This window comes from Stigmatopora nigra, chromosome 9 (assembly GCF_051989575.1).
Source record: "Stigmatopora nigra isolate UIUO_SnigA chromosome 9, RoL_Snig_1.1, whole genome shotgun sequence".
NCBI lineage: Eukaryota > Metazoa > Chordata > Actinopteri > Syngnathiformes > Syngnathidae > Stigmatopora > Stigmatopora nigra.
Genome location: NC_135516.1, coordinates 3557638 through 3582737, shown reverse-complemented (window position 1 = coordinate 3582737; position 25100 = coordinate 3557638). Strand labels below are relative to the sequence as shown.

The 25100-nt window shown below is 37.5% G+C and overlaps 3 protein-coding genes across 3 annotated transcripts; 1 reads left to right on the top strand and 2 right to left on the bottom strand.

Annotated features, from left to right (window-relative positions):
* Window positions 1-252: 252 nt before the first annotated feature.
* Window positions 253-5575, bottom strand: lrrc53 (leucine rich repeat containing 53). The gene is made up of 6 exons (XM_077724419.1): window positions 5543-5575; window positions 3723-3789; window positions 3460-3588; window positions 1756-1854; window positions 386-556; window positions 253-263 (listed from the first exon to the last, which is right to left on the bottom strand). Exons 2-6 carry the CDS (start codon window positions 3727-3729, stop codon window positions 253-255), a joined length of 417 nt encoding a protein of 138 aa, XP_077580545.1. The 5' UTR covers window positions 3730-3789; window positions 5543-5575.
* Window positions 5576-6800: 1225 nt separating this feature from the next.
* On the bottom strand, window positions 6801-14058 carry cryz (crystallin, zeta (quinone reductase)). The gene is made up of 8 exons (XM_077724433.1): window positions 13856-14058; window positions 12058-12210; window positions 11737-11900; window positions 10503-10554; window positions 9686-9835; window positions 8819-8920; window positions 8377-8472; window positions 6801-7212 (listed from the first exon to the last, which is right to left on the bottom strand). The coding sequence occupies exons 1-8, from the start codon at window positions 13961-13963 to the stop codon at window positions 7051-7053; spliced, it is 987 nt and encodes a 328-aa protein (XP_077580559.1). The 5' UTR covers window positions 13964-14058; the 3' UTR covers window positions 6801-7050.
* A 524-nt stretch (window positions 14059-14582) lies between these two features.
* Window positions 14583-25066, top strand: dars2 (aspartyl-tRNA synthetase 2, mitochondrial). The gene is made up of 17 exons (XM_077724508.1): window positions 14583-15004; window positions 15215-15314; window positions 15411-15477; window positions 15591-15692; window positions 15972-16067; window positions 16733-16856; window positions 17171-17217; window positions 17703-17809; window positions 19434-19503; window positions 19609-19788; window positions 20035-20142; window positions 20241-20303; window positions 20958-21110; window positions 22333-22551; window positions 22645-22755; window positions 22946-23021; window positions 24387-25066. The coding sequence occupies exons 1-17, from the start codon at window positions 14836-14838 to the stop codon at window positions 24596-24598; spliced, it is 2004 nt and encodes a 667-aa protein (XP_077580634.1). The 5' UTR covers window positions 14583-14835; the 3' UTR covers window positions 24599-25066.
* Window positions 25067-25100: the final 34 nt, after the last annotated feature.

Below are 25100 nucleotides of genomic sequence, written 5' to 3'. Positions count from 1 at the left end.
AAGTTTCGAAGTCGCACTAAGCCATGGAAGCTGAAGAAGCACAACTCAAACTCATCATATTCAACAATAATGTTATTGGTACTTGTTTCAATAAAATGCACTAACCTGTTTGGGTCCAGATTCTTTATTAAGTTATCAGACAGATCCAGATTCTCCAGATTTCTGAGATTGTTGAAAGAACCAGTACCTAACTGGATGATTCTATTTCCCTCCAGGTTAAGTGTTCGAAGCTCCGTGGTACCTTTCAACCAGTCAGCTTGGATCTGCACATGAATTCACTGGCTTGATCAATTCAAATTCAGAAGATTGCAAACTAGACACAACGGCTTGTATTTTGATTTTCTTATCAAGACTGTCAACGATTCACGTAATGGCCTCACCATACTTATAAGATTGTGGCCCAGTGCAAGCACTTGAAGATGGATAAGAGTGGACAGAGCTTCATCCTCCAAGGCCCGACTGGTAAGTAGGTTATGGTCCAGAAGTAATGTGTGTAGGAAGGGCAGATTTCTGAAGGATAGTTCATCCATCGCTGATATACGATTGTGGCTTAGAGCTGTTTTATGAAAGATAGTTGCAAAGCGAAAACAATTTTCAGTAAATTTGTATTTTTTTTCCCTTTGGAAGTTCATCTGAACAATAAAAACAAGTGTTCATTAATTTTCCATTCACACCAAGGGTTGAGGGGGTCCTGGAGTTTATTCCAGTCAACTATGGACTTAAGAAGTGGCAGCAAAGAAAATGTTTGCTAGCCAATCACAGAGCACAATGAGCACCATTGGCTCACAGTCATTCCTAAAGGCAAGTTTAAAGTGTTCAACTGGCCTGCCATTCTTATTTTTTAGGATGCAGGTAAAAAAACAGAGTACCCAAAGAAAACCCACGCAAGATCCATACAAACTCCTCTGGATTGAACCTTCTCCATAACAGCCAATCATAGCCAACTTCTTTTTCCTACTAATGTTAAAAAGTCTAACAATTTTTCAGATCAGATTTGGAAAACTATCACTTGTAATGTCATATAAAAATGTGGTTTAAAGAAATTGTGATAATCAACACACTGTAGTCACCTATACAGAAAACATAACATGCCCCGTTTGGAATCATTCTCTCCCTAATCACTACCAAGGTATTCTTTCTCATTTGAAGGCTAATAGCGCAAGAGCTTGCCGAAGATCTATCAGTGACGTCAAAGATAGCAACGAAGTGATGCTAGACCAGGGGTGGGCCACATTGACTTTAAAAATTTGACAGATGGGCCAGGTCAGGACAAGATACGATACATAAAAAAAACTGCATCCGTTAACAGTACATATGAAACATAAACAGAAAAAAGGACTAAAGTATTAACATACTCATCATTCATCATTAAAGTAAAAAGTAAAGTAAAAAGGAATGTATTAAGAAATATTAAAATTTAATTTAAAAAAAGATAGAGGGGCTGTAAAACACGAAAAACAAATCAGAGTGGACAGAGCTACTGCCAATTGCTTATGCGTGATGGCGCCATCTTGGGGGAAAAAATCATTATTTGGACAACGTCGGCGGGCCGGATTAAAAAGCCCAACAAGCCTTATGTGGCCCGCGGGCCGTAGTTTGCCCATGTCTGAGCTAGACTATTGAAAGATCAATGTCAGGGCGACCGACAAGGTCGAATGCGGAAAATCGGTGCCTCGTGTCGAGTTTATTTGCATTAATTTCCTTTCTATTCTGATTTTAGAAATCGTACTTTATGGTGAATCAATAGCATGTTACCTATGATAGTGATGTTGCTCAGTACAGACAATGATGCTGACTGGACAGTGGTGATGGAGCCTCGTGTGAAAAGAAGAGCCTTAGTTGTGTCTGGAGCATCTGATCACATGCATAAACATACTGTACAATAGTCATTTTATACAATGTATGCATATATTGTGTTCAAACTTTTCCAACCCAGACTGTAGCATGATGTTGTAGCAAGTCTGACATTCATTCATTATCATATTTATACTCAGATCAAATCAAGACTATTAAAATCCTCAAATGCAACTGAAATCATTTTTTTCCAATATATCAAAAATGATCTTTTTGTGACTTTCTCAGTGAGAAAAATATTCAGCCCCTTTGTCATGTAAGTTTCATACTTAATACAGCACTCCTTAGCTGCGATGACATCTTTCAGATTTGAAACAAGTTTGCTGTGTGCTGCAACTACATTTTTATTGGATATAGGTTGGGTGATTGAGAAGACTACACTAGAATCCTCCACTGCATTCTCTTCCACCAAAATTGGGATTGCTTGGGATTATTGTCCCGTTGGAAGCGCCAACATTTCCCAAGCTTCAGTTTTATCAATGATTTTTGGACATTTCAACCTACTATTCTTTGGTAGCTAATTGAATTCATGGGAGCGTTTGTACACTAAAGATTTCTTGTACCTGGACAAGCAGATTGCGAGGGCATGATTGACCACCTTAACCTAATCTAACTATCCAAGACCTCTGGACAAGACCAAAGTTGGTCGCAGAATTTTTAAAACTAGACGACTAAAAGAGAACATTTTTAACCTGTTTTTTTTATCACTCCGACATACAATACAATACAGAAAAAAAAGAAGCTTGGCCCCCAGAATTTAGTACCAGAGAGGCTAATCAATCAATCAATCAACCACCTTAACCTTATTTCACACGATGCACAATGTTCTATTCTTTAGACGTATTTTTACGACTTCTCTTGACATCATTCTTCTGCAGGTCCATTTTTTTCATCACTCCAGAAATCAGTATCCTAAAAACATTACAGTCTTTTCACTTGGTGTTTGGCAGACTTGGCCGAAACATGAATTCCTCCCTCTGACAAGTCCTCTTGCAGTTCTAAGTCCTATTTCTGCTTTACCAGATAATGGCAATTGTTTCTGTTGAAACTTTGAAAGGGGGCTTAGAGAACAATACCTGAAAATGCCATGGAACACACTTCTAGTGATCTGTGCTAATAAGAACAATATTTTAATTTTAAATAATTTCCAATTATTTTAGGCATAATATATTAAAAAATATTTCAATGATTCAAAGATTAATCTCAATTCTATAAAACCCTAGGTATGAATGTGAGCGTGATTGGTTGTCCATCTCCTTGTGCCCCGCCATTGGCTGGCAATCAATTCAAGGTGTCTCCCACCTGTGTCCCAGACTTGGCAGGGATAGGTTCCAGCACTTCCCTGCTACACTTGTGAGGATAAACAGAAAATAGGCGGTGCGGAAAATGAATGAATTTAGTTCATCTTTAGGGGAGTGAATATTTTTCCAGTGTGGAAATCATAAAAAGCTGTTTTTTTATATATATTTTTTTCATTTTAGTTGCAATTTGAGCTGATTATGAATAAAACTTGCTGCAACACCAACTCGAGTGGGAATTTAAACATTCTCACTCCAGTATTTACATTTATTGGGGAATAGGTTTACATGCAAGTATATATTTTACCTATAATATGAGCCAGTCTATGACAGATGACAGTATTGTCTGTGCAAACCATACACGAATCAGGACATGATGAGACTGGGTTTTGTCGCTGGACAATGATGAGTAATACCATCAACATCAGCATGAGGCCTGAGAACATTCAATTTCAATACAATTGTTTGCAAGATTACCTTCTGAATTGGAATAGTAAACCAATAGACTGCAACACTGTGGTTTTCAAAATATTGTAATAATGTTTTTGATGATGACATTTACACACTTACTTGTCATGATGTATTGCAATGGATGCAAAGAGGTAATGACGTAACATGTCTCCAATCACGTTGCAGCCTGTTAAAGCGTTGTTATTGTCAACACCATTAAATGTGTGCACTCTTTGAACTGACCTGTAAATAATTATCACCTTTTTGTTCTCTTGTATGGTTCACTACATCTCCTGGTGAAGCTGAATATAAGAGATTGCTGTGGTATTACTGTATAAAATATTAACACTCAGCTACATAGAAATCAATTTGTGACCTCTTGCCTCTATTTGTCACCACTTCTGACTTAACTTATCTTTTTTTCCACCAGAGAAAGTAGCTCGACAAAAAAAGGATTTAGGGGAAAGAGAGAGAGGAAGAACTGACAGAAGGAAAGGGAATAGTGAAACACACCAAAAAATGACTATTAAATCTGTATGCTACCTAATACAAGTAGCATTGCTGTTTCTATGACTATTCCAACCGAGTTGACCTAGGGAGGGGATATCTAGTAAATTGTTACGTCTTTGACAAGACGTCGAGGCAAGGAAACAGGGAATAGAACCCAATCGCAGGAATGCAGGCGAGGATGGGGGACGTGGTGCTCAAACGAAAACTGTAATAACTTGGACAGGATCTTAGAAAATTACAAAGACTCAAATCGGATAACCGCGAAAGCGAGGAACGAGGTTACATGGAGCATGGCAACGGGGAAACATGGCTTGGACAGACAAAAGCAGACGATCTGACGAATGACATAACAATCAGTGAGGTTTAAATAGACTGACATGGGTTGACGAGACAATTAGGAACACCTGGGAAACACACAAGAGAGCAAGCAGGGAATAGACGAGGGGTGGAGAAACGAAAGCTGAACACATTGGGGGGGGAAAAAAAGCATAAAATTAAGCAACCCTAACATAAATAAAAGCTCCAGAACCATTCGCATCCAATGTGATGAATAGCGGTTCACGAAATGAATGAATGTTTGGTAGCACTTAATCATGGGTTTCTGTCCGTGTGTTTTTGTTATTGTTGTTGTTTGCCTTTCAGCAGAAAGCTAAATAATTTGTGCTAAAAAACTGGTGTATTACAAACTGTTCAGTAAGATAACTGGTATTTCTGCAACTGTTGCATAAACAATTCCATCAGCAAACCATTTAGCTTGTCTTCATTAGGATCACAGGTGTGCGGGAACCAAGACTAGCTGACTTTGGGCAAAAAGTTGATGCAACCTAGGGTAGCTCGTCAGTCATTCATTTTGATGTGAAGGAAATTGAGGGAATGTCCAAGATGTTGACTGACATATACCCTTATCAAATAATATTTTGGAGTTATAAACTGTTTCAGATTTTGTAGTTGTTTTGACTGAATGGTAGAAAATATACTTAGTGAGCACGCATTACTGTGCCTTTCTAATGAAGACAATCTCATGAATTTAATAAAACAGAAACACTAGTACATTACAATTACTAACTATAACTTAGATGTTCTTTTCTTCACGGAAGTATGAAAACTACCCAATTTTCTCGGCTCATTTGATTTTACCATTCCTGTATGAGTATTTTTTTTTGAATTGATTCACAATTTAATAACAACTTGAATACTTATTCCTCTGTGCCAGATGAAGAAAGGAATCAAAATCCATGATTATAAATTTAGCTTGTAAATTTCATTTTAGCTGAACATTCCATTCCCATGGGAAGCAGCTAACAGTATCTTGCAAAATAATCTAATAATAAAATGAACGCGGAAATTTCACCTGCTGTTATTTACTTCAATGACAAAGGCCTTTTTAAAAATCAAACAGTATAGCTGGATGAGCAAGTAAAGAAACTCACCTTGTGATCAGATGGGATTGCACGATCCCTTTTGATCTTGTTCTATGTTCCAAAGCGATTGCCCTAATTACTCTAAAATGTGCTACTGTGCATGTGTTTCTTAGGTTACCTAAGCGACTGTGGCGCACACTCAGTAGAACCAGCTGTCACCTGAGAGGAGAGGATGTTGCGTCTGACATAAAAATACAAGATGCGAATTTCAAGAGGGATCGTTCCTGCTCGGTGGCGGTATGATTGGTGATTGGTTGTTTACACCTCTGTCTAGACCAGGGGTGGGAAAACTTTTCGGCCCGGGTGCCACATTGACTTTAAAAATTTGACAGATAGGCCGGGTCAGCACAAGATACGATACATATAAAAACTGCATCCGTTAACAGTACATATGAAACATAAACAGAAAAAAAGGACTAAAGTGTTAACATACACATCACTCATCATTAAAGTAAAAAGTATAAAGTACAAAGTAAAGCACAAAGTAAAGTAAATAGTATAAAGTACAAAGTAAAGTAAATAGTATAAAGTACAAAGTAAAGTAAAAAGTATAAAGTACAAAGTAAAGTAAAAAGTATAAAGTAAAGTAAAATGTATAAAGTGCAAAGTTAAGTAAAAATTATAAAGTGCAAAGTAAAGTAAAAAAGTATAAAGTACAAAGTAAAGTAAAATGTATAAAGTACAAAGTAAAGTAAAAAAGTATAAAGTACAAAGTAAAGTTAAAAGTATAAAGTGCAAAGTAAAGTAAAAAGTATAAAGTACAAAGTAAAGTAAAATGTCTAAAGTAGAAAGTAAAGTAAAATGTCTAAAGTAAAAAGTAAAGTAAAATGTCTAAAGTACAAAGTAAAGTAAAATGTCTAAAGTACAAAGTAAAGTAAAATGGAATGTATTAAGAAATATTAAAATGTAATTTAAAAAAAAATAGAGGGGCTGTAAAACACGAAAAACAAATAAGAGTGGACAGAGCTACTCCCACTGGCTTCCGCGTGACGGCCCCATCTTGGGAAGAAAAAAAAACATTATTTGAACAACGTCGGCGGGTCGGATTGAAAAGCCTAAACGGCCGTATGTGGCCCGCGGGCCGTCGTTTGCCCATGTCTGGTCTACACTATGGCTGACTGGCGACAAGTCTGGGGTGTAGTTTGCCTTTAGCCCGAAGTCAGCTGGGAAAGGCTCCAGCAACCATCGCAACTGTTGTGAGGATGCAAGGTACGGATGAGGAATGAATTCCAAAAGAATTTTATTAGTGTGTATCTTTAATACACATGATTTCATTTAATTATGACATGTTGAACTATAAAGGACAGACATTTCCATTACAGAACGATAATGAGTACCATTTAGTGCTAGCTTTCTATTATAATCAACAGTAATATCTGTAGATTAATTTCTACTGTACAAAAGTAGAGGGTAGCCTTATCACATTCGCTGATAAACAATTCATTTGTGCTTAAATATGACAATACTTCTTGATGTATTTTGTCATGAAAATTCCATTCTATTGGTTGGTCAGGTGATTACATAATGAGGACTGTCTTTCCAGTGGCCCCTTGGCATTCGATTATGTCATGGTGGGCTTGAACAGCCTTGTCCAATCGATACTGTTTCCCGACAATTGGACGCAGCCAACCAGCTTCCATCCCAGCAAAGAGCAAGGCTGCACACTCCTTCCTCTCCATCTAAATGAGAACAAAATTATACTCACTAAACTTTTCAATAATTAGGACTTATTAAACTTGTACCCATGTGGAAAAATGGTAAGAATACTTTTGTTTTGTATCTTTGTGGTCACATTTGAGTATAATCATAAATGAAGCACCTGACTGCAATCCACTGATTGACCTTGTCGGACAAAAAAGTGGCAAAAAGTCTCTCTGTCTTTCTCCCGCCACGCACACTCCACATTGTACTGAATAATGTCTCTTTTTAAGTATTCAACATCATAGTCATAAGTTACTCTGTTAGTAGATGGCGAATGAGAGCATATAAAAATATGTTTTTCCATTCCAATATCCTGTTTTTGGTGTTTTTTTCAGAGGGTGGGAAGGAATGAATTTGTATTAAGTTCATTTCTATGGGAAATGTTGATTCGAGATACGAGCAAATCGACATACAAGCTCAGTCTCGGAACGCATTAAGCTCGTATCTCAACATATTACTGTATAGATATTTTCTTATTTGTGAACCAGAGCTCTGTAAGCAGTAGAAGTATGGGATGCCTATTGCAGCTCCCTGGTTGAAGTCTAAAGATTCAGGCAGCTTGTGAATGCTGTCCTGTGTGGCGACAGCAAATTCTGGATTCTGCACTAAACTTTTCAATAATTAGGACTTATTAAACTTGTACCCATGTGGAAAAATGGTAAGAATACTTTTGTTTTCTATCTTTGTGGTCACATTTGAGTATAATCATACATTTGCATAAGTATACCTGATTCATTCATAATCCACCTCCTAACATTTTTTGATCTTGATCTGGGGCTCAAACAGTATGTCATGAATTAGATTAGATTATAGATTAGAACTTTATGTCATCCCGAATTCGGGAAATTCCCATGGTTGGAGTAGCAAGACAGTAGAAAGCACAGACACAGAAGACATTGTAGACCTAGGTAAAATACTGGAGCCACATACAGGAAGTCTACAAGGTGGGGACCTTCTGCAGAATGAGACTGAGGTTAAATATGCAGAATCACTCTTTCAATCTGCCTGTCAACATTATTGCTTATGCCAAAGCATTGCGTGTTGTAAAAATACTTTAGATGAATTACGATTATGATTATTCCCACTATACACTAGCAATCACTAGTGGATATATGTTGAGAATAGATCTGATAGTAGTTTACCGGTGTGGCAGAGAAGAGGGAAACTCCCATAATGCTGCTCTCTTTGGCCATTGTGTCTCTAGGGTTCATTTCTATAGGTCCTCTTGAGCCTACAACCTAAAGAGGAGAAGAAAACATGTTGGTACCTGATAGACAAGTATAAGTACATCCTTCAAAGATAATTTAAAAACAACTTCCATGAGCCATTTGTAAGATGGGGAGGAAACCAGTAGTACCCGGTGAAAACCCACAAAAGCCTGCATACTTTAAATTGCCCATAGGTGTGAGTGTGAGCATGAATCGTTGTCTGTCCTATTGTGCCCTGTGATTGGCTGGCCACCAATTCAGGGTGCTCCCTGACTGAGGCTCAAAGTCAGCTAGGATAGGCTCCAGCACCCCCACATCCCTTATGAGAATAAGCAGTGTAGAAAAAATAAGCAATGATTGTACAATAGATACGTACCATTACACGTCCTCCAAATTTCATCATTTGCAGGTCTTTGTTAAGGTTGATGTTAGACAACATCTCCACAATCACATCTACTCCTTGGCCTTCTGTGGCTCCCTGCAACAAAAACACCCAACAAACAAGAATGACATTCAAAAAGAATACATATCGTATTTTCACGACAATAAAGCGCAGTTAAAAGTCTTAAATTTTCTCCAAAATAGACAGTGCGCCTTATAATCCAGTGTGCCTTATATATGGAAAAAACAGAAAAACAAAAACGAAAAACCACCACTGTCGGATATTAAAAAAACACAAACGCCTGAACTGAAACAATACTGTTAAATATGCAGATGCCATCTTAGTTTACAAAATCTTCCATCATATGGCTCCTCCACCACTGCAAGATTTTATACAAAAAAATCCAAAACATCAACAATGGCTGGCTCTAGAGGTGACTGTGTAGTGAGTGCTTCATACCTGGAAGTCAATAGCAATTATCGTATTTTCACGACCATAAAGCACACTTAAAAGTCTTAAATTTTCTTCAAATAGACAGTGCGCCTTATAATACAGTGCGCCATATAATACAGTGCGCTTTATAATACAGTGCACTTTATAATACAGTGCGCCTTGTAATACAGTGCGCCTTATAATACAGTGCGCCTTATAATACTGTGCGCCTTATAATACAGTGCACCTTATATATGGGAAAAATGTCATTCATTGAGGGTGCGCCTTGTAATGCGGTGCGCCTTATGGTCGTGAAAATACGGTACATTATTTTTGTTACTGTCAGGTTTAAGACCCATTCATACTTCACAGTTACCTCATTTGTTAAGGTAATGGAATGACAGACAGTGGATGTGTGCATGACCGTACCATTATTTTGCCAGTATAATCCTCCTCTCGATGATTAAACGTCAAGTGAGCGCCATTTTTGACCACGAGCTCCATTCCCTCTTTGGTCCCAGCAGTCCCCAGAACCTTAAGGCCCAGCGCACGGGAGAGCTGACATGCTGCCAGACCAACCTATTGACAAATGAGAATATAGTCATACCTCTTCTTACAAATGCTTCTAGGTAAAAAAGTCTCAGGTTAGGATTTTTTTTTTATATGCAAATGGATGACTCAAGTTACGAAAAAGATCCAAGTTACGAAATCTTCCAAAAAGTAAATGTACTTCCTTATCCGTTATTTTATTTTGAATGTCCCTTATTAATATATATGGCACATATTTTATTTCACAAACATAGGGCACACGTAATAGTCTTAAATGTACTACAATGTGGACGGCTTTCGGCCCTGGTAGAACAGGCTCTTGCCACCATTAGGTGGACAAACACTTTTTTACATCTATAACGGCCCCGGAGGGGAATATTTCAGTGGCGCAGGACACTTTTTCATTTGCTTTTTTAAATTTTAAGACATTAATCAATCATTTCCTTATAATTTTATATCATTTATGAGTGTTTCCTCACATTTTTCATCCAAAATTGGGACACTTTGACCTTTAGTTGGTAGTTGTGATGTGAGCACCATGGAACGAATTTGAGAATTTACATATCAAGTACACTTCTACATACAAAATTTTCAAGTTATGAAAAAAGCTTTGGAACAAATTAATTTCGTAAGTAGAGGTACAACTGGATATTTTAGTTTTTTTTAATTATCATTAATGAAAAAAAATCCCTCTCACCCCTCCACTGGCTCCGTGAATAAGGACAGTCTCTCCAGCCTTTACACGAGCCCTTCAACACAAATAGATAGAAATGTGACAAGTGACATTGAACGAAATGATCCATCTAGTAATGATATAGTACTTGCTCTTTGAAAAAAATCCCAAAATATATTTCGCTCCCTCATTTTTGAAAAAGCTCTAAGCGCTAAAGAGCTGCATGCGGCTCCAGAGCCTAAAGTTGTCAACCTCTGGTTTTGGTGTTGCTGATTAACTTCGGCCACTTAATGATGTAGAGCATATGTGTCAAAGTGTCGGCCCGGGGGCCAAATCTGGCCCACCGCATCATTTTGTGTGGCCTGGGAAAATAAATCATGAGTGCCGACTTTCTGTTTTAAGATCAAAATAAAATGAAGAGTATAGATGTATATTACATTCCCTGATTTCCCCCTTTTAAATCAATCATTATACATTTTTATCATTTTTTTCTGTTTTTAGTTCAAAAATAATTTTAAAAATATAAAATCTAGAATTATATAAAAAAGCTCAAATTAACATTGTTTTAGATCTATAAAAAAACATAAATATTCAGGGCTTTTAATCCAGTTCTTTTAATCCATTTATAAAAAAAATATATAAATTATTATATCTAAAATGGTCCGGCCCACGTGAAATCAAGTTGGCATTAAAGCGGCCCGCGAACCACCCCGAGTCTGACACTCTTGATGTAGAGGACTATTACTTATTTATTCATTATATATTTATCCTTACTATATATATATCTGTTTGTTTGTTGTTGAGTCCTTGGACCAGGGCTGGGCAAAGAGTGCAGGTTTTTGTTTCAACTGATACAGCCCAGATACTTTGACCAATGAGATTTCTGCAGAAAAAAAGAAACCCCAGACTGCAATTTACTGATTGCACTTGTAGGACAAAAAAAGGGGCAAAAAGTCTCTCTATCTTTCTCCCGCCACCCACACTCCACATTGTACTGAATGTCTCTTTTTGAGTATTCAACATAATAACCGCCAGATAGTCATTAGTTCTTCTGTTAGTAGATGGCGAATGAGAGCATATAAAAATATGTTTTTTCATTCCAATATTGTTTTGTTGAGGGTGGGAAGGAATTAATTTGTATTTAGTTCATTTCTATGGGAAATGTTGATTCGAGATACGAGCAAATCGACATACGAGCTCAGTCTCGGAACGCATTAAGCTCGTATCTCAAGATATTACTGTATAGATATTTTCTTACTTGTGAACCAAAGCTCTGTAAGCAGTGAAGTATGGGATGCCTATTGCCGCTCCCTGGTTGAAGTCTAAAGTGTCAGGCAGCTTGTGGATGCTGTCTTGTGTGGCGACAGCAAATTCTGCATAACCTCCAGACAGAGAAGCTGTGGTAAAGACGCGATCCCCTGCCTAGAAAAGTAGTCATAAAGAAGCAGAAAACCACAGAAATTCCACGTGAGCATCATGAACAAACAATATAGCTCACACGATATTTATAATGTTAATTTCAGTGATTACAATGTAGTGTTCATGTGATCAATGAGGTATGTGGGAAGCTTCCAAGTACCTTCACTTCTGTGATGCCCTCCCCGACACTTTCCACCACACCAGCTACATCGGTGCCAGGTGTGTATGGAAGCGCGGGCTTCCGACTGTACGTCCCAGCTCGGATGTATGTCTCAACAGGGTTTACACCGCAGGCATGGACACGTATTAACACCTACACCAAAGCACACAACTAACCATGTTAAGACAGATATAGTAAGCACACAAAGTTGTAAATTAAATGATTCAAAATCATCATAAAGGTAACATAGTAAGCATAATCGACCGGATGCGGTCAATCCAGTTTTTTTATTTTATTTTTGTGACTATTTTTATCGTATGCTTTTTTTATGGGAAAATCGCGTAGAATTACGTAGATAAATATTTTTGAAACTAATTTTTGTAAATCTGCAATAATAAAAATATATTTTTGTGATTGAAAAGGATTCCAAATTCCAAAAAAGAACCATAAACCACTAAAAATTAACAAATTGAAAAAAAAACATTCATCAATTTTACGACGCAGACGGGGCGCAGACACTTACAGAATCCTGCCTATGAACGACCTCCGATTGAATAAATGACAAAAGCAACACAAATTTAACACAAATACAAAGGTGTTTCTAAAAAAGGTAGAAATCATTGTGAACTGGTTTTTACTATTCAATACTTTCTATTCCTGTGCGTTTTCCTTATTATGTTTTTCATAGTTTCCCCTTGTAAACACTTTCCATGTAGTATTTGTTTTCAAAGATTAATAGTCAATTACTTATAACTTATTGACCAACTGATTTTCTTACACCTTCTGTATACAGTGTTCCCTCGGTTATCGCAGTTAATGGGGACCGGGACCACCTGCGATAAGTGAATTTCCGCAAAGTAGGGATTCCCCTTCAAAAATGATTAATTTGAATTTATTTCAATTTTTTATTTATTTATTTATTTATTTATTTATTTATTTTTACCCCCCTGTATACAGTACACCATATAGAATACGGGTAGAGAGAGTGAAATTCATGTTATAGCAAAAAACTGTAAAATATGTTGTTTCAATGTAATATTTGTATTTTTTTCCAAAAGTAATCCGCGAAGCTCAGAGTCGGCGGTAGCTGAACTGCGAAGTAGCTAGGGAACACTGTATATTATTATTAGACTACAACACTAAAAAGATATATAAACATTTTTATTTTCTCCGCACTGCGGTTCTTTTGGTCATATTGCAGCCCCTCACCTTGTTCAATTAGAATTCATAAATTTTTGATTATCCAAGCAGGGTATCCCCACGAGGGTCTGTCCTGGTTAAGAGGCGAGGCCCACCAGCCAATCGCAGGGCACAAAGACAAACAACCGTTCACGCTCATGCACCTGTGGTCATTTTAGAGAGTCCAATCAGCCTACCATGCATGTCTTTGGAAAGTGGGAGGAAACCAAAGTACCCAGAGTAAACCCACGCAGGGTAGAACATGCAAACTCCACACAGGTGGACCGACCTGGATTTGAACCCAGGTCTCCCACAGTGAAGCCGACGTGCTAACCACTCACCCACAAAAATCTCACCTCATATTATTTAATATTTGGAAGATTTTGACGTTCATACTATATAGATCACAGTGTGTTAAAATAGTCTGGAGTTAGATAAAAGTCATGTCCCGTTTTTTTTTTTTTTTTTTTGCATCGCATACTGTAAATGTTTGCATTGTTTAACCAAACATTTGAGACTTTTTTGCGTAGCGATCAAATTTAAATATTTTAATTTGCGTATTGGATTTTTAAAATTGTGTTAACTTCGGGAGTGAGTGCAGTGGGGTCATCAGACTTGCCTGTCCCCGTGCAGGTTGCGGAACTTCCACATCAGTGCACAGTTTGAGGACAGAGGGAGCACCAAACTCGCTTACACGAATCGCCCTCATCAGCTTTAATCCTGACATGGTGTATTACTCACTATCAATACTACTTTTACCAAAACTAATGCTTCGTTCGTACTTTGTTTACATATCTCTTCTTCTCTTAACATTTGAAAAATTCAAACAGCAGTGCCATCTAACGGAAAAATGCTATCATACTATCGGCGTCCTGTTGATGGCGCTTTCGCTTGCCTATGTAAATAGTTGCAAAAAGAAGACAATGGATGAGACCTTATTTGTTAAAACATTTTTTGCGGCATTTCATTAGCAAAGTATTAGCGGACGTAAAATGGCTGGTTTTCTCCAATAAATTAACCCCGATCAACCCCCGAATTCGTGATGGAATTTCTCATTTTAAAATGTATCAACGTGACTATGATAGTGACAAGACATTGAATGAAAATATGTTTAAATGTGAAGTAAATTTCCTGCCTATATTATATTCATGAGATCTAAGCCGTTTAAAAATCGGTTGAAAATAGAGCAATATATCGGACGCTTAGTTGATTAAATGCCTGTCTCCGTTGACTCGCAGAACGTATTAGACATCTAGTCTTGTATACGTATATATATTTATGTAATTAGAAATGATAAAGAGATTAAGATGGTTAGCATACTATGGACATGTACAACATTTTAAATAATAATAATATAATTCTAAAAAATATATAGATTAAAAATGAACACGTAGTAACGCAAAAGCGAAACACTAACAACGAGCACGTGACCAGAAACAGGAAATATTGCTTAGTACCAGTTTAGTCCGCTAACCTTTGCTTATAAGAGTAAGACAAAAAGACAGGGTTATGTTTACGTACACCTGGATATTGAATTGATTTTTTTGTAAAATGTTTCCATTTAAATAAATAGTTAATTGCCATTTAAATAAATGTATAATGGCAAGTACATGCAGATACTTGGTGCAGAGAACACTCTGTGCAATTGGAGCTCATGGACTTGTTCATCGGCATTTAACATCAAGTCCACGGTGCCTTATTAGAACATCCCCAGTCAGACACGTGAGCTGCCCCAACAGTGAACATTTCTCCAATTCTTCTATCACAGGTACTTTTTTTCACCTTTATACTTTGTGTGGACCCTGAACTAATTAAATTAGGATCTGACAGACACCATCAGATTTAGCTGCAGTGCATATTTTATAATCCTCTTGTGCTTTTCTAATATTTGGACTGTATACGCCAGGGTCATGATGTTTTGCCTTAGTACCACATTGTTTATGGTTACTAAATCACCATCCGTTTTATTTCTCCTTAGGGAGCAGCTCTTTGTCTTTCAGGAGTCATACATGTGGAGAACTGAGATCTGAGCATGATGGAGAGAAGGTCACATTGTGTGGCTGGGTGCAATACCTAAGGTGCTCAAGAAAATAAAAATATGACATGAGAAAAAGTTACATGGCTATGGAAGTGATTCTTTTTTTCCTCACAGTGTCTTTTTGTGCCTTTACCAGACAGGACCTGTTTGTTATACTACGAGACTTCAGCGGCCTGACCCAAATACTTATACCTCAGCAGGAAGTAAGCGTTCTACATAATCAAATTTGGTTGTAGTCATTGTCTGATGACATGCTTAGAATTCTTGCAAACACAATTGAAGACCCTGATTTGTCTACTTTCTTTTTTTTTGCAAGTCTGCACGCCATCTAAAAGAAGTCTTGTCCAAACTCACAGCTGAATCTGTCATTAAAGTTACTGGGACAGTTAGGCAACGGCCAGTGGGACAGGAAAACAAGGTTTGTAAAAAATGTTCACTAATCTGTCATATTTTTTTTCAATGAGGTGTGCAAACATGAAATTTTTAGTTATTGTTATTGTTTTTGTGAAGCCAACAGCTTCAATTTTATTTGGTTGCCTTTGGATTCTGATTATTTCAACTCTATCTACCCCAAACCCGTAAAATAATATTTTAATTGTTCATATATAAGCAGCATGTCACATACGTTATATTTTGCTGTGGAATATTTAGTTTCCATCCTACAGATGCACTCTTGTAATCATTGTGTTTATGGCAGAGGATGCCAACTGGAGACATTGAAGTTCTTGCCGAGAATGTGGAAGTTTTCAATACATGTCGGAAGTTGCCATTTGAAATTAAAGACTTTGTCAAAGTAAGTGGCAAGTTTACACTTTGATCTCTTTATGTGACAGGCTAATGTGTTTGAGTTATTGATAATAGAGGATGACATGCTAAATTGTTTAAGTTATAAATGATTGCATGTGTGATGTAAAACTAGTTTTGGGATTGGATGTTTATCAGTCTTTGATTATTGATGCCTCCAGCCAAATAGCAAGAGTAATATTCAAAAGTATGTATTGATATTCGATTATTTATGTCTGGGTACATATAGTTTGAGGCGCGGGGGATCTTCAGTCATTACAGTAAAAGTTGGCTTGAAGATGAAAACAACATACCTATAAATACAGGGAGAAATAATCATACAGGTCAGTTGTTGTTATCTTCAAGCCAACTTTTACTGTAATGACTAAAGATCCCCCGCGCCTCAAACTATATGTACCCAGACATAAATAATCGAATACCGATGCATACTTTAACATATTACTCTTGCTTTTTGGCTGGAGGCATTAATAATCGAAGACTGATAAACATCCAATCCCAAAAATAGTTTTACATCACTCGTGCAATCATTTATAACTTAAACACTTTAGCATGTCACCCTCTATTATTAATAACTCACACACTTTAGCCTGTCACACATACTCTCAATGACATTAATAATGCTCATGTAAATTATTACAATGCTCTTGTCTCTAGAAATCAGAGTCGTTACGAATGCAGTTTCGCTACCTGGACCTAAGATCTTCTCGCTTACAGAAGAACCTCAGAATGAGGTCTCAACTAGTGATGAAGATGAGAGAATATCTCTCTTATTTGCACGGTGAGGATGTTTACCAACTATCTCTACTTCATTTTCATCGCCCCTCCTCCTTCAGGATGGGCCTAGCCAACGGGGACTCGCCATAGTGTCCCACCTCCAGGCTTTGGTCCAGAGTTGGGCCCAGGTGATATGTGTCAGGGCCAAGGAGAAAATGGCATTCAATAATGTTGTTCATCATAAGAGGTCCTCTGCATCATTCTTTGTCCGTAACCACACCCTTATAAAAGTCTCGAAATTTAGTTCTTCACCATTTGTAATGTGACAATGTTATCATCTCCCAAGTCTGATTTTGCATTCTGTCTTCCACTTTGTAGGTTTTGTTGATGTTGAAACACCAACATTGTTTAAGAGAACACCAGGGGTAAGTAATATTTGGGGAAATATTGTATGCATACTCTACACCACAGGTGTCAAAGTGGCGGCCCGGGGGCTAAATCTGGGCCGTCGCATTATTTTGTGCGGCCCGTGAAAGTAAATTATGAATGCCGACTTTCTGTTTTAGGATACATTTGGCTAAATTTGCAGCCGAGTACTTGGTTGGGAAAGAGAAAAAGTGTGATTGCATTACATCTTTGATCTCAGGAAGACTCAGATTTTGACATATAGAGCTTGCTATCAATACATACATACAGTATCCTTCAGTCTATTATTCCAAGCCTAATAATTCTGCTTGATAGTTTTTAAAGGATGAGTTCGCCTCTGTCAAGTTTTACAATTTTGGAATCATTTGGGAAAAAATATACAAGGGCCACTCTGTAAAAGGATTTTGCATTACATATTCATACAAATGCCCAACAAATGTGATTTAGTCATTGCTTTAATCACTGCCTATTTTTGTGCAATCAGGGAGCAAAAGAGTTTGTGGTTCCATCCAGGGACCCGGGCCGTTTCTATTCCCTCCCTCAGAGCCCTCAGCAGTTCAAGCAGCTTCTAATGGTTGCTGGTATTGACAGGTAAGACAATACAAACACTTACACTTTTTTGGGCGGTGGAAGATTGTCTTTACAATGCGCTTTCCTGGGATTAATACTTATTGATCCCTGACCTCTCTGTTGGAGTAGAAAAAATAACTTGCCTCTGCCTTTGTGTAGGGGGATTAGTCTTATATGTTTGTTGTGCCTACATGCACTAAACAGCAGTTCAGTGTAGTAGTCACTCTTTTGGGGTTCCTTGGAAAGTGATTAAGAATATCTCTGTTGCTGAATCGGCTGACTGGATCTGTGGTTGTTTGTGTTGTGGTAGCAATCCCTGTATTCTTTGGTGCACACAAGGCAAAATATATCGTCAAGCTGAAGAAAGAGTACTATAGAGCCAGGTTTCCTGTGGGATTGCTGAGGCGGCTGAAGGCCACTGGCCGGTCAAGTGAAACAGCTTTGGTACTCACTGAGGCAAAAAACCTAGGTAAAGGACGAGTTCAATGAGCCCATGGAGAATAACTTCTGTCCATTTCAAAGATGTTTTGGTCACCACCATCTAGTGATGTCCCGAGCCAATTCTCTGTATCAGAGTCCAATATGGCTATTTATTTTAGTATCGAACGGTAATAGATTTTGTTACAGGATCGGATCTGATCCAGATGTAGCCTGTGTGTTCAGTACCATTGAGGTTTTCGAGTGCGCAAAATCAAACTACAAGCCTAACATGTCTGTTGAGTGGGGTTACATCTCTTTAGAAACAAATGACAGTAACAGAGCATCGAGTAAACAGGTCATTTCTTGAGGAGGTACCACCAGTGCTCACATTAATTATAAAAATATGATTTAATTGTGGTTAACTTTACCACCATATCATTTAATAGTGGTTATCTTTACCACCATATCATTTAATGGTGGTTATCTTTACCACCACATCATTTAATGGTGGTTATCTTTTCCATCATTTTTACTGGATGACAAATTCTGACATCGGATCAGTAACGGTCTTGAAAAAAATCGGATCAGATCGGAAGTAAAAAAATCCACATTGGGATCTACCAGCATCCAGAGGATTTTAGCAATGTGGTTTCTCCTGAAATCAGCAGCGCCTGATGGCAATGAACTGATAACTCTTAAGTCTTCCGATTATTAAAAATGTATCTTCTTCATTGGTTGGAATGAAAACCTGCACCCAATATGATCCATTAAGACCAGTTTGGACACCCGAGTCCTAAAGCTGCAGATTCTGGAACTTTCTTGGTTCACATATTAGGGCAATATTGTGTCTCAAGATGGCGTGGTGAGCATTATGGTCCCTCTTCTTGTTTTTTTTTTCAATCTATAGGGGCAATCGCACTCCTTAGCCTCCCTAGTAAGGATCTATTCAGGAGTACTCGGGCCGTTCCACTATGTCACTTGGAGATTCTTTTATTATCTCTTCCTGGATGGGGGTTGTTTGACCCACCTTTGTTGAGTAAGCCTTCGATCTTATTGATTTGTCATCCTAATTTGGGGGCATATGTAGTTGATTGTGCTTGTTTTTTTTTTACATTATTTATTTTGCCTGTGACTTGGCAGTGAGATCGGAAGATCTTAAGTGCTATATTTCACTTCACTTCACAATGATGACTTTTCATTTAAATGGCTATCATGACCGTTGCAGATACTTTCAGGTGGCTCGATGCTATCGAGATGAAGGCTCCAAACCAGATCGGCAGCCCGAGTTTACCCAGGTTAGGTTCCTCCTTTTAGTCTATCTCCACCTCGGTCCTTTTCATGGCTGGAAACAATCAATACTCATGGGGTTCTTCTTAGACTTTTTATGATTGTCTCTACAGGTCGACATAGAAATGTCTTTTGTAGACCAGGCGGGCATCATGTCACTCGTGGAAGGTTTGCTGCAGTACTCCTGGCCTACAGAGAATGGCACCCTTGAAGTTCCTTTCCAAACAATGACGTATGAAGATGCTATGAGGGACTATGGGGTGGACAAACCTGATACCAGATTTGGGATGAAGGTGGGGAGTTTTGCTTTTCTCGATGAGACAAATTATGAATTCAAATTGGTATAGTTCAGTTGTAGTTCTCTTTATCTATTAAGATAAACCATTTTGGTTTTACACATTGTAAAACCTCCAAGCCAGTCATTGTCACTTATTAAACATTGTCTATGTATATGAGATACTAGATCATGACATGAAAATTCTCTTTGATCATCCGCCATTCCATAAAACACAGAAGTCCTGTTATTTCTTTACATACAGCTGATGGACCTCAGAGGCATTTTCCTGTCGACCGATATTAGTTTCTTCAAATCAGCTCTGAGCCAACCAGATTGCAGTGTTTTGTCCATTTGTGTCCCCAGTGGAGCCGTAAGAACAAAATTGTTTTGTTTTTCTCGTGCAAAGTGATTATATTTCTGTTGTTGCAGTCTATTTCATTTTAATCCTTTTGCTCTTACTATTTTTAGGAACTTTTTACTGGGAAAGATTTGGACAAACTAAAACAATCATCAAAGATTCATTTTAATCAGGTAAGAGGTTGATTACATTTTATTCTGAACATTCAGTGAGTTAACCACTGAAACTGGTATCTTAATTATTACTCTTAAATAAATGTCTTTGTATAATTATTTTTAATAGAGTATAGGTTGATCATTCATTCGTTTTCCATACCACCTGTCCTCACCAGGGTGTCAGAGGGTGCTGGAGCTTATCCCAGCCAACAACAGGTACATTGAAATTTTGGCCAAACAATCACAGGGCTAGGTTGGACATGATTTGCAAATTTGTATTATTTTCTTCTTTCTCTTAAGACAATTTCTCAACTGCATTAGATTTAGGGTTGTTGATAGTTTTGTTTAAAACCTCATCAATGCTTTCAGTGTTGATTGAAATTCTTTACCTCTGTTTATTTGTATTTAACATAAGGACAGTAAATAATAGTTTACAAATGAAGAAGTATTTTAAATCCATTTAATTTCCACAATGTAGTACTGTTAAAAAGAAAAGAAAAGGTCAAAACGATGAATAAACAAAAATATTAAAACTATACACTGAAAAGCCAAGACTGAAACAGTGATGCAAGTGCTGAACACAATTAAATGCAGTGCTACCCATGACACTAATCACTCTATATTAACAGCAATGTTAGGTTGATATTGAAAGATGCAATCCTTTGTCGCCAGGAACTGAGTTTGTTGCTCGTCAGACCAGATGGAACTCTGAAATCTCCTCTAAATAAGCTATTATCACTCTCCGTCACTGATGCTCTACTTAAGAAGACTGGAGCTAAACCGGGGGATTTCCTACTCATAGCTGCTGGTCCCTTGAAACAACTGGTATGAAATGCTCCCCATTGGGATGATATGTTACTTTATAAAAAGTATTAGTACAATATAGAGCAGTGTTTCCCAACCTTATTGGAGCTGAGGCACACTTTTTGCATAGTAAAAATCTCAAGGGACACCACCATCTTTTCATTTAAAAAACTATGTGGCCCATATTAACTATAGTCATTCTCATCAAAGTTTTATCAGCAAGAATCACATAAACCTCCAAAAGCATTTCAAAGTCAGAATTTTCGCATGGACCTAATGTCACCAAAAGTTGATGTTTGCGGACCCTAAACAACTTCCGGTTCGAGTGATGCAAAAATAAGCAATGCTTCTAAACGCGTAATTTTATGACTTTTCTCCAAATATTACTTAAATTTCCTAATATTAAGAAAAAAAATGTTGTGCTCACACACTTTACGTTGCCAAAAGTTGATGGTCTAGAAACCAAACAACTTCCAATTCATGTTAGAGAAAAATAAGCAACAAAATGAGTTTTAGCACGGCAACATAAACAAATTTAAATGAACATAGATTATGATGCAGACACTCAAATGCAAGTTTAATCTAACCTTACCCTAAACTTAATTCTAATTTTGTTTTAAATTTTTATACCTTTCCGGGTTGGGCCTATTTGCCCCGCCTCCACCCTGACTTTCAGATGCAACCTATCGAGGGTTGTTTGCTTTTGTCTTCCCTTCAAAATATTCCCAAAATGATGCACTCAAATGTCTTCACAATAGGGTAACGCGGGACCACTTGCCAACAAGAAGTAGTATATACTCCTCGTATCAGCAATCGATCCGCCACGGGAAAAAAAAACACTGAAAAAATGCAATGCTCCGCCCAGTGCTCGTAAAGACATTACATGAGGGAGTTGCGACCAGAAAGACAGTGCCAATGATGTTCTTATGAGCAGCCTCTCGCGTTCGCTGTATATAAAAATTTGTTTCGTATCGCAAGATAAGTACGTTCCCGAAATTTTACTCTTATCTCAAATTGCTCGTGTCGGGCCACTTATGTCGAGGTATTACTGTATTTTGATTTTAACCTTGTAATAGTGCAATTTTAATCTCGTCATGTCCGTCAAATTTTTCTCTCTGAATGTTGCATTGTATGACTTCTTGCAATTTCCCACGGCACACCTGACCATTGCTCACGGCACACCAGTGGTTGGGAAACACTGACATAGAGTATATTGTCATAACAGTATCTGCTTTTCTCTCAGCACCCAATGTTAGGTAATCTACGTTTGCAGTGTGCGGACCTCCTGGAGTCCCGTGGTTTGACAGTCCGTGACTCCTCAGCCTTTCATTTTCTCTGGGTTGTGGATTTCCCTCTCTTCTTGCCTAAAGAGAATGAGCCAGAGCAGCTTGAGTCAGCCCATCATCCATTTACTGCTCCAGTGCCAGAAGATGCACATTTATTATACACAGATCCAGACAAAGTGTGTTATTGATGTGTTCAAATTACATTATGAAGGATAAATCATTTGTGTATGGGATATGTGATGACGTTTAAAAAGATCATTTCATTTTAGGTACGTGGTTTGCATTATGACCTTGTCTTGAACGGCTGTGAAATTGGTGGAGGTTCAATCCGTATTCACAAAGCGTCAGAGCAGCTTCATGTTTTAAAGAACATTCTCAAGGTGAAAAACTTTAATTCAGCTCTAATGGAAACCTACTGTACTTGCATATAGAACAGTAACGGTTTCAAAACATGTTTTTAAAACATCATTTGGTTCCTTCCTTGTCGATGTAAAGTCCTTGTTTGTGCGACATTTAGGAAATCTCCTTATTCAGATGAAAAGCTGACCGATGTGCAATTTTTCTTTTCAGGAGGAATCTTCTGTTCTTACTCACCTATTGGAAGCTCTGGACTCAGGTGCACCTCCACATGGTGGTATTGCGCTTGGTAAGCATCAGAGTTTAATAAGTAAAATTAAAAATGTTATTTTGTCTTCATTGTATTACTGTATTTTCTCGCATAAATGCCGCAATAGCCTCTCAAAAAATTGATGACTGAATCAAGGGTATGGCTTATATGCGCACTAATTAGGTGACCCAAGACAAAGTGGTCAATATGGTAATTTATTTCAAAATACAGAAAACATAAACAAATAAAATGCTTAAAAAGATGTATTTGGATGTCTATGAATAAAATTCAGTAAAATAATTTAAAAAACTATCTTGCATAAAACGTGAAAAAAACTCACTTAATAGTGCCTGCCATTACTCGCTCAGGGTCTCGGCATCTTACCTAGAGATGACAAACTAGACTGCTATGGACACATTTCCTGGTTGTACTGCTGACGTGACTTCCTTTTTGAATTTTCCTACGTGCAGGAAAAACTTTTTCGGAATGTGCAATCTAGAAAAGATCCTTTTGATTGATATAGAAGCTCGGAAATACCACATTCGATGATTTTTCTCAAGATTTTCCCCTCAAAGTAACACGTGTAGTCCTTATTGAATCCATCAATATTGATGGGAAAATTGGGAATCGGGCATCTTATACGAGGGAAATTGGAAAATCCAATTATTTTAATGCAATTTTAAGGGTATGGTTTATACGCAGAGGCGGCTAATATGCGAGAAAATACGGCAATCAATTTGAGTCATCTAGGCCCACAATTTTGTTGTTGTTGTGAAGTCTGGCAATAGCAAAAGATTCAAAAAGACGGATCAGATAGAAAAAGGCAGCACAAGGCATATTTAGCCAGAAAGGCTGAACAACGTCATCAAGCTATTTCCAGAATATCTTTTCTAGTTCATGACCTATTGCTTAAGTCCCTAATATTTCCTGTCAATGAATGATCCTTCAAACTCCCCAATTTCAGTCAAACTTTCCTCTTCTATTTCTGACTATTAACCAACCTTCCCCCTCCTACTCTTTGACTTTTACAAACAATAGCATTAGAACACACACGATATAATTTTCACTACTGCCCTATAGGTTAACAAGACTGATGATGTCTGCTTTTAACCCAAGAAATCTCCACATAATCTCATATAATGTTTTTTTTGTATGATCACAAAAAATGATTTGTAATATTAATTATTTCCCAAAAGCGCAAATTTTCTTCTATTAGCCCACATTCAGATAAAATTGAAGTGCTGCAAATACCTTTTTGACACACTTGACAGCCTCAATTATTTTGTGCCTTCTTGATATCAAATAAATGTCCACAGAAAATGGAGGTGGAAAAGAAGAAATACACATGTAGTTTTACAAGCAATATTCAAATGGAAAGAATATTCAAAACTTTTTTTCTTTCAGGTTTGGACAGACTGGTTTCCATTATGGTCGGTGCTTCAAGCATACGTGATGTCATAGCCTTCCCCAAATCGTTTCGCGGCCACGACCTCATGAGTCGGGCCCCAGACTTTGTGTCAGAGGAGGAACTCAAATCGTACCATATTTCAGTTAAGTGGCCAGCAGAGGGGCAGGTGACAGAATTGGGAAATGTGGAGATTTACAACGAACATTGATAGACACACAAGAGGAACCTAATTTCTCCACTTTTTAAAAACAAAGATAATCATTGTGATGAACAAACAGCTTGCCAAAATCATGGTCTCATATCAGAAGACAGGTCATGGAAAATGTGGATTTTTATTTAAAAAACAAACAAACAGAAAACATTGATGGACGGACATTTGAGGAACTGAATTTTCAACTTATTAATAACAAAGACAACAGAAGTGATGAACAAACACCTGAAAAAACAACTGCCTCATTTTGAGACTGATAAGGTTGAATCACTGAAAGAAATCATGCAATGAAAACAATACCGATGAACTGCTCGCTATTGCCCATCACCCTTCAAGTCAAATAACTATAATGCTATTTAATTTTACTTAACCCGTATTTATATTTTTACTTAACCATTTACAGTTACCTAAAATTATCATGTACTAAATATGACCCTGAATAAAAATGTGCAATCCAAAGAAGGGTTTGAACTGATCTGTTAATTGAAGGTGAAATGTT

Bases quoted from the DNA above. Each gene is read 5' to 3' on its own strand.
- lrrc53 (XM_077724419.1), bottom strand. The intron at 1,855-3,459 runs GTAAAATATATA...GCATGTGATCAG, and splicing joins TAGACTGGCTCATATTATAG to ATGCTCCAGACACAACTAAG. The intron at 557-1,755 runs GTAACATGCTAT...TTCATAAAACAG, and splicing joins GAGCAACATCACTATCATAG to CTCTAAGCCACAATCGTATA.
- dars2 (XM_077724508.1), top strand. From the start codon at position 14,836: ATGGCAAGTACATGCAGATACTTGGTGCAGAGAACACTCTGTGCAATT. The intron at 16,857-17,170 runs GTGAGGATGTTT...TCCACTTTGTAG, and splicing joins ATATCTCTCTTATTTGCACG to GTTTTGTTGATGTTGAAACA. The intron at 22,756-22,945 runs GTGAAAAACTTT...TTTTCTTTTCAG, and splicing joins TTTTAAAGAACATTCTCAAG to GAGGAATCTTCTGTTCTTAC.
- cryz (XM_077724433.1), bottom strand. From the start codon at position 13,963: ATGTCAGGATTAAAGCTGATGAGGGCGATTCGTGTAAGCGAGTTTGGT. The intron at 11,901-12,057 runs GTACTTGGAAGC...CTACTTTTCTAG, and splicing joins AGGGCATCACAGAAGTGAAG to GCAGGGGATCGCGTCTTTAC. The intron at 8,473-8,818 runs GTACGTATCTAT...TCTCCTCTTTAG, and splicing joins AATTTGGAGGACGTGTAATG to GTTGTAGGCTCAAGAGGACC.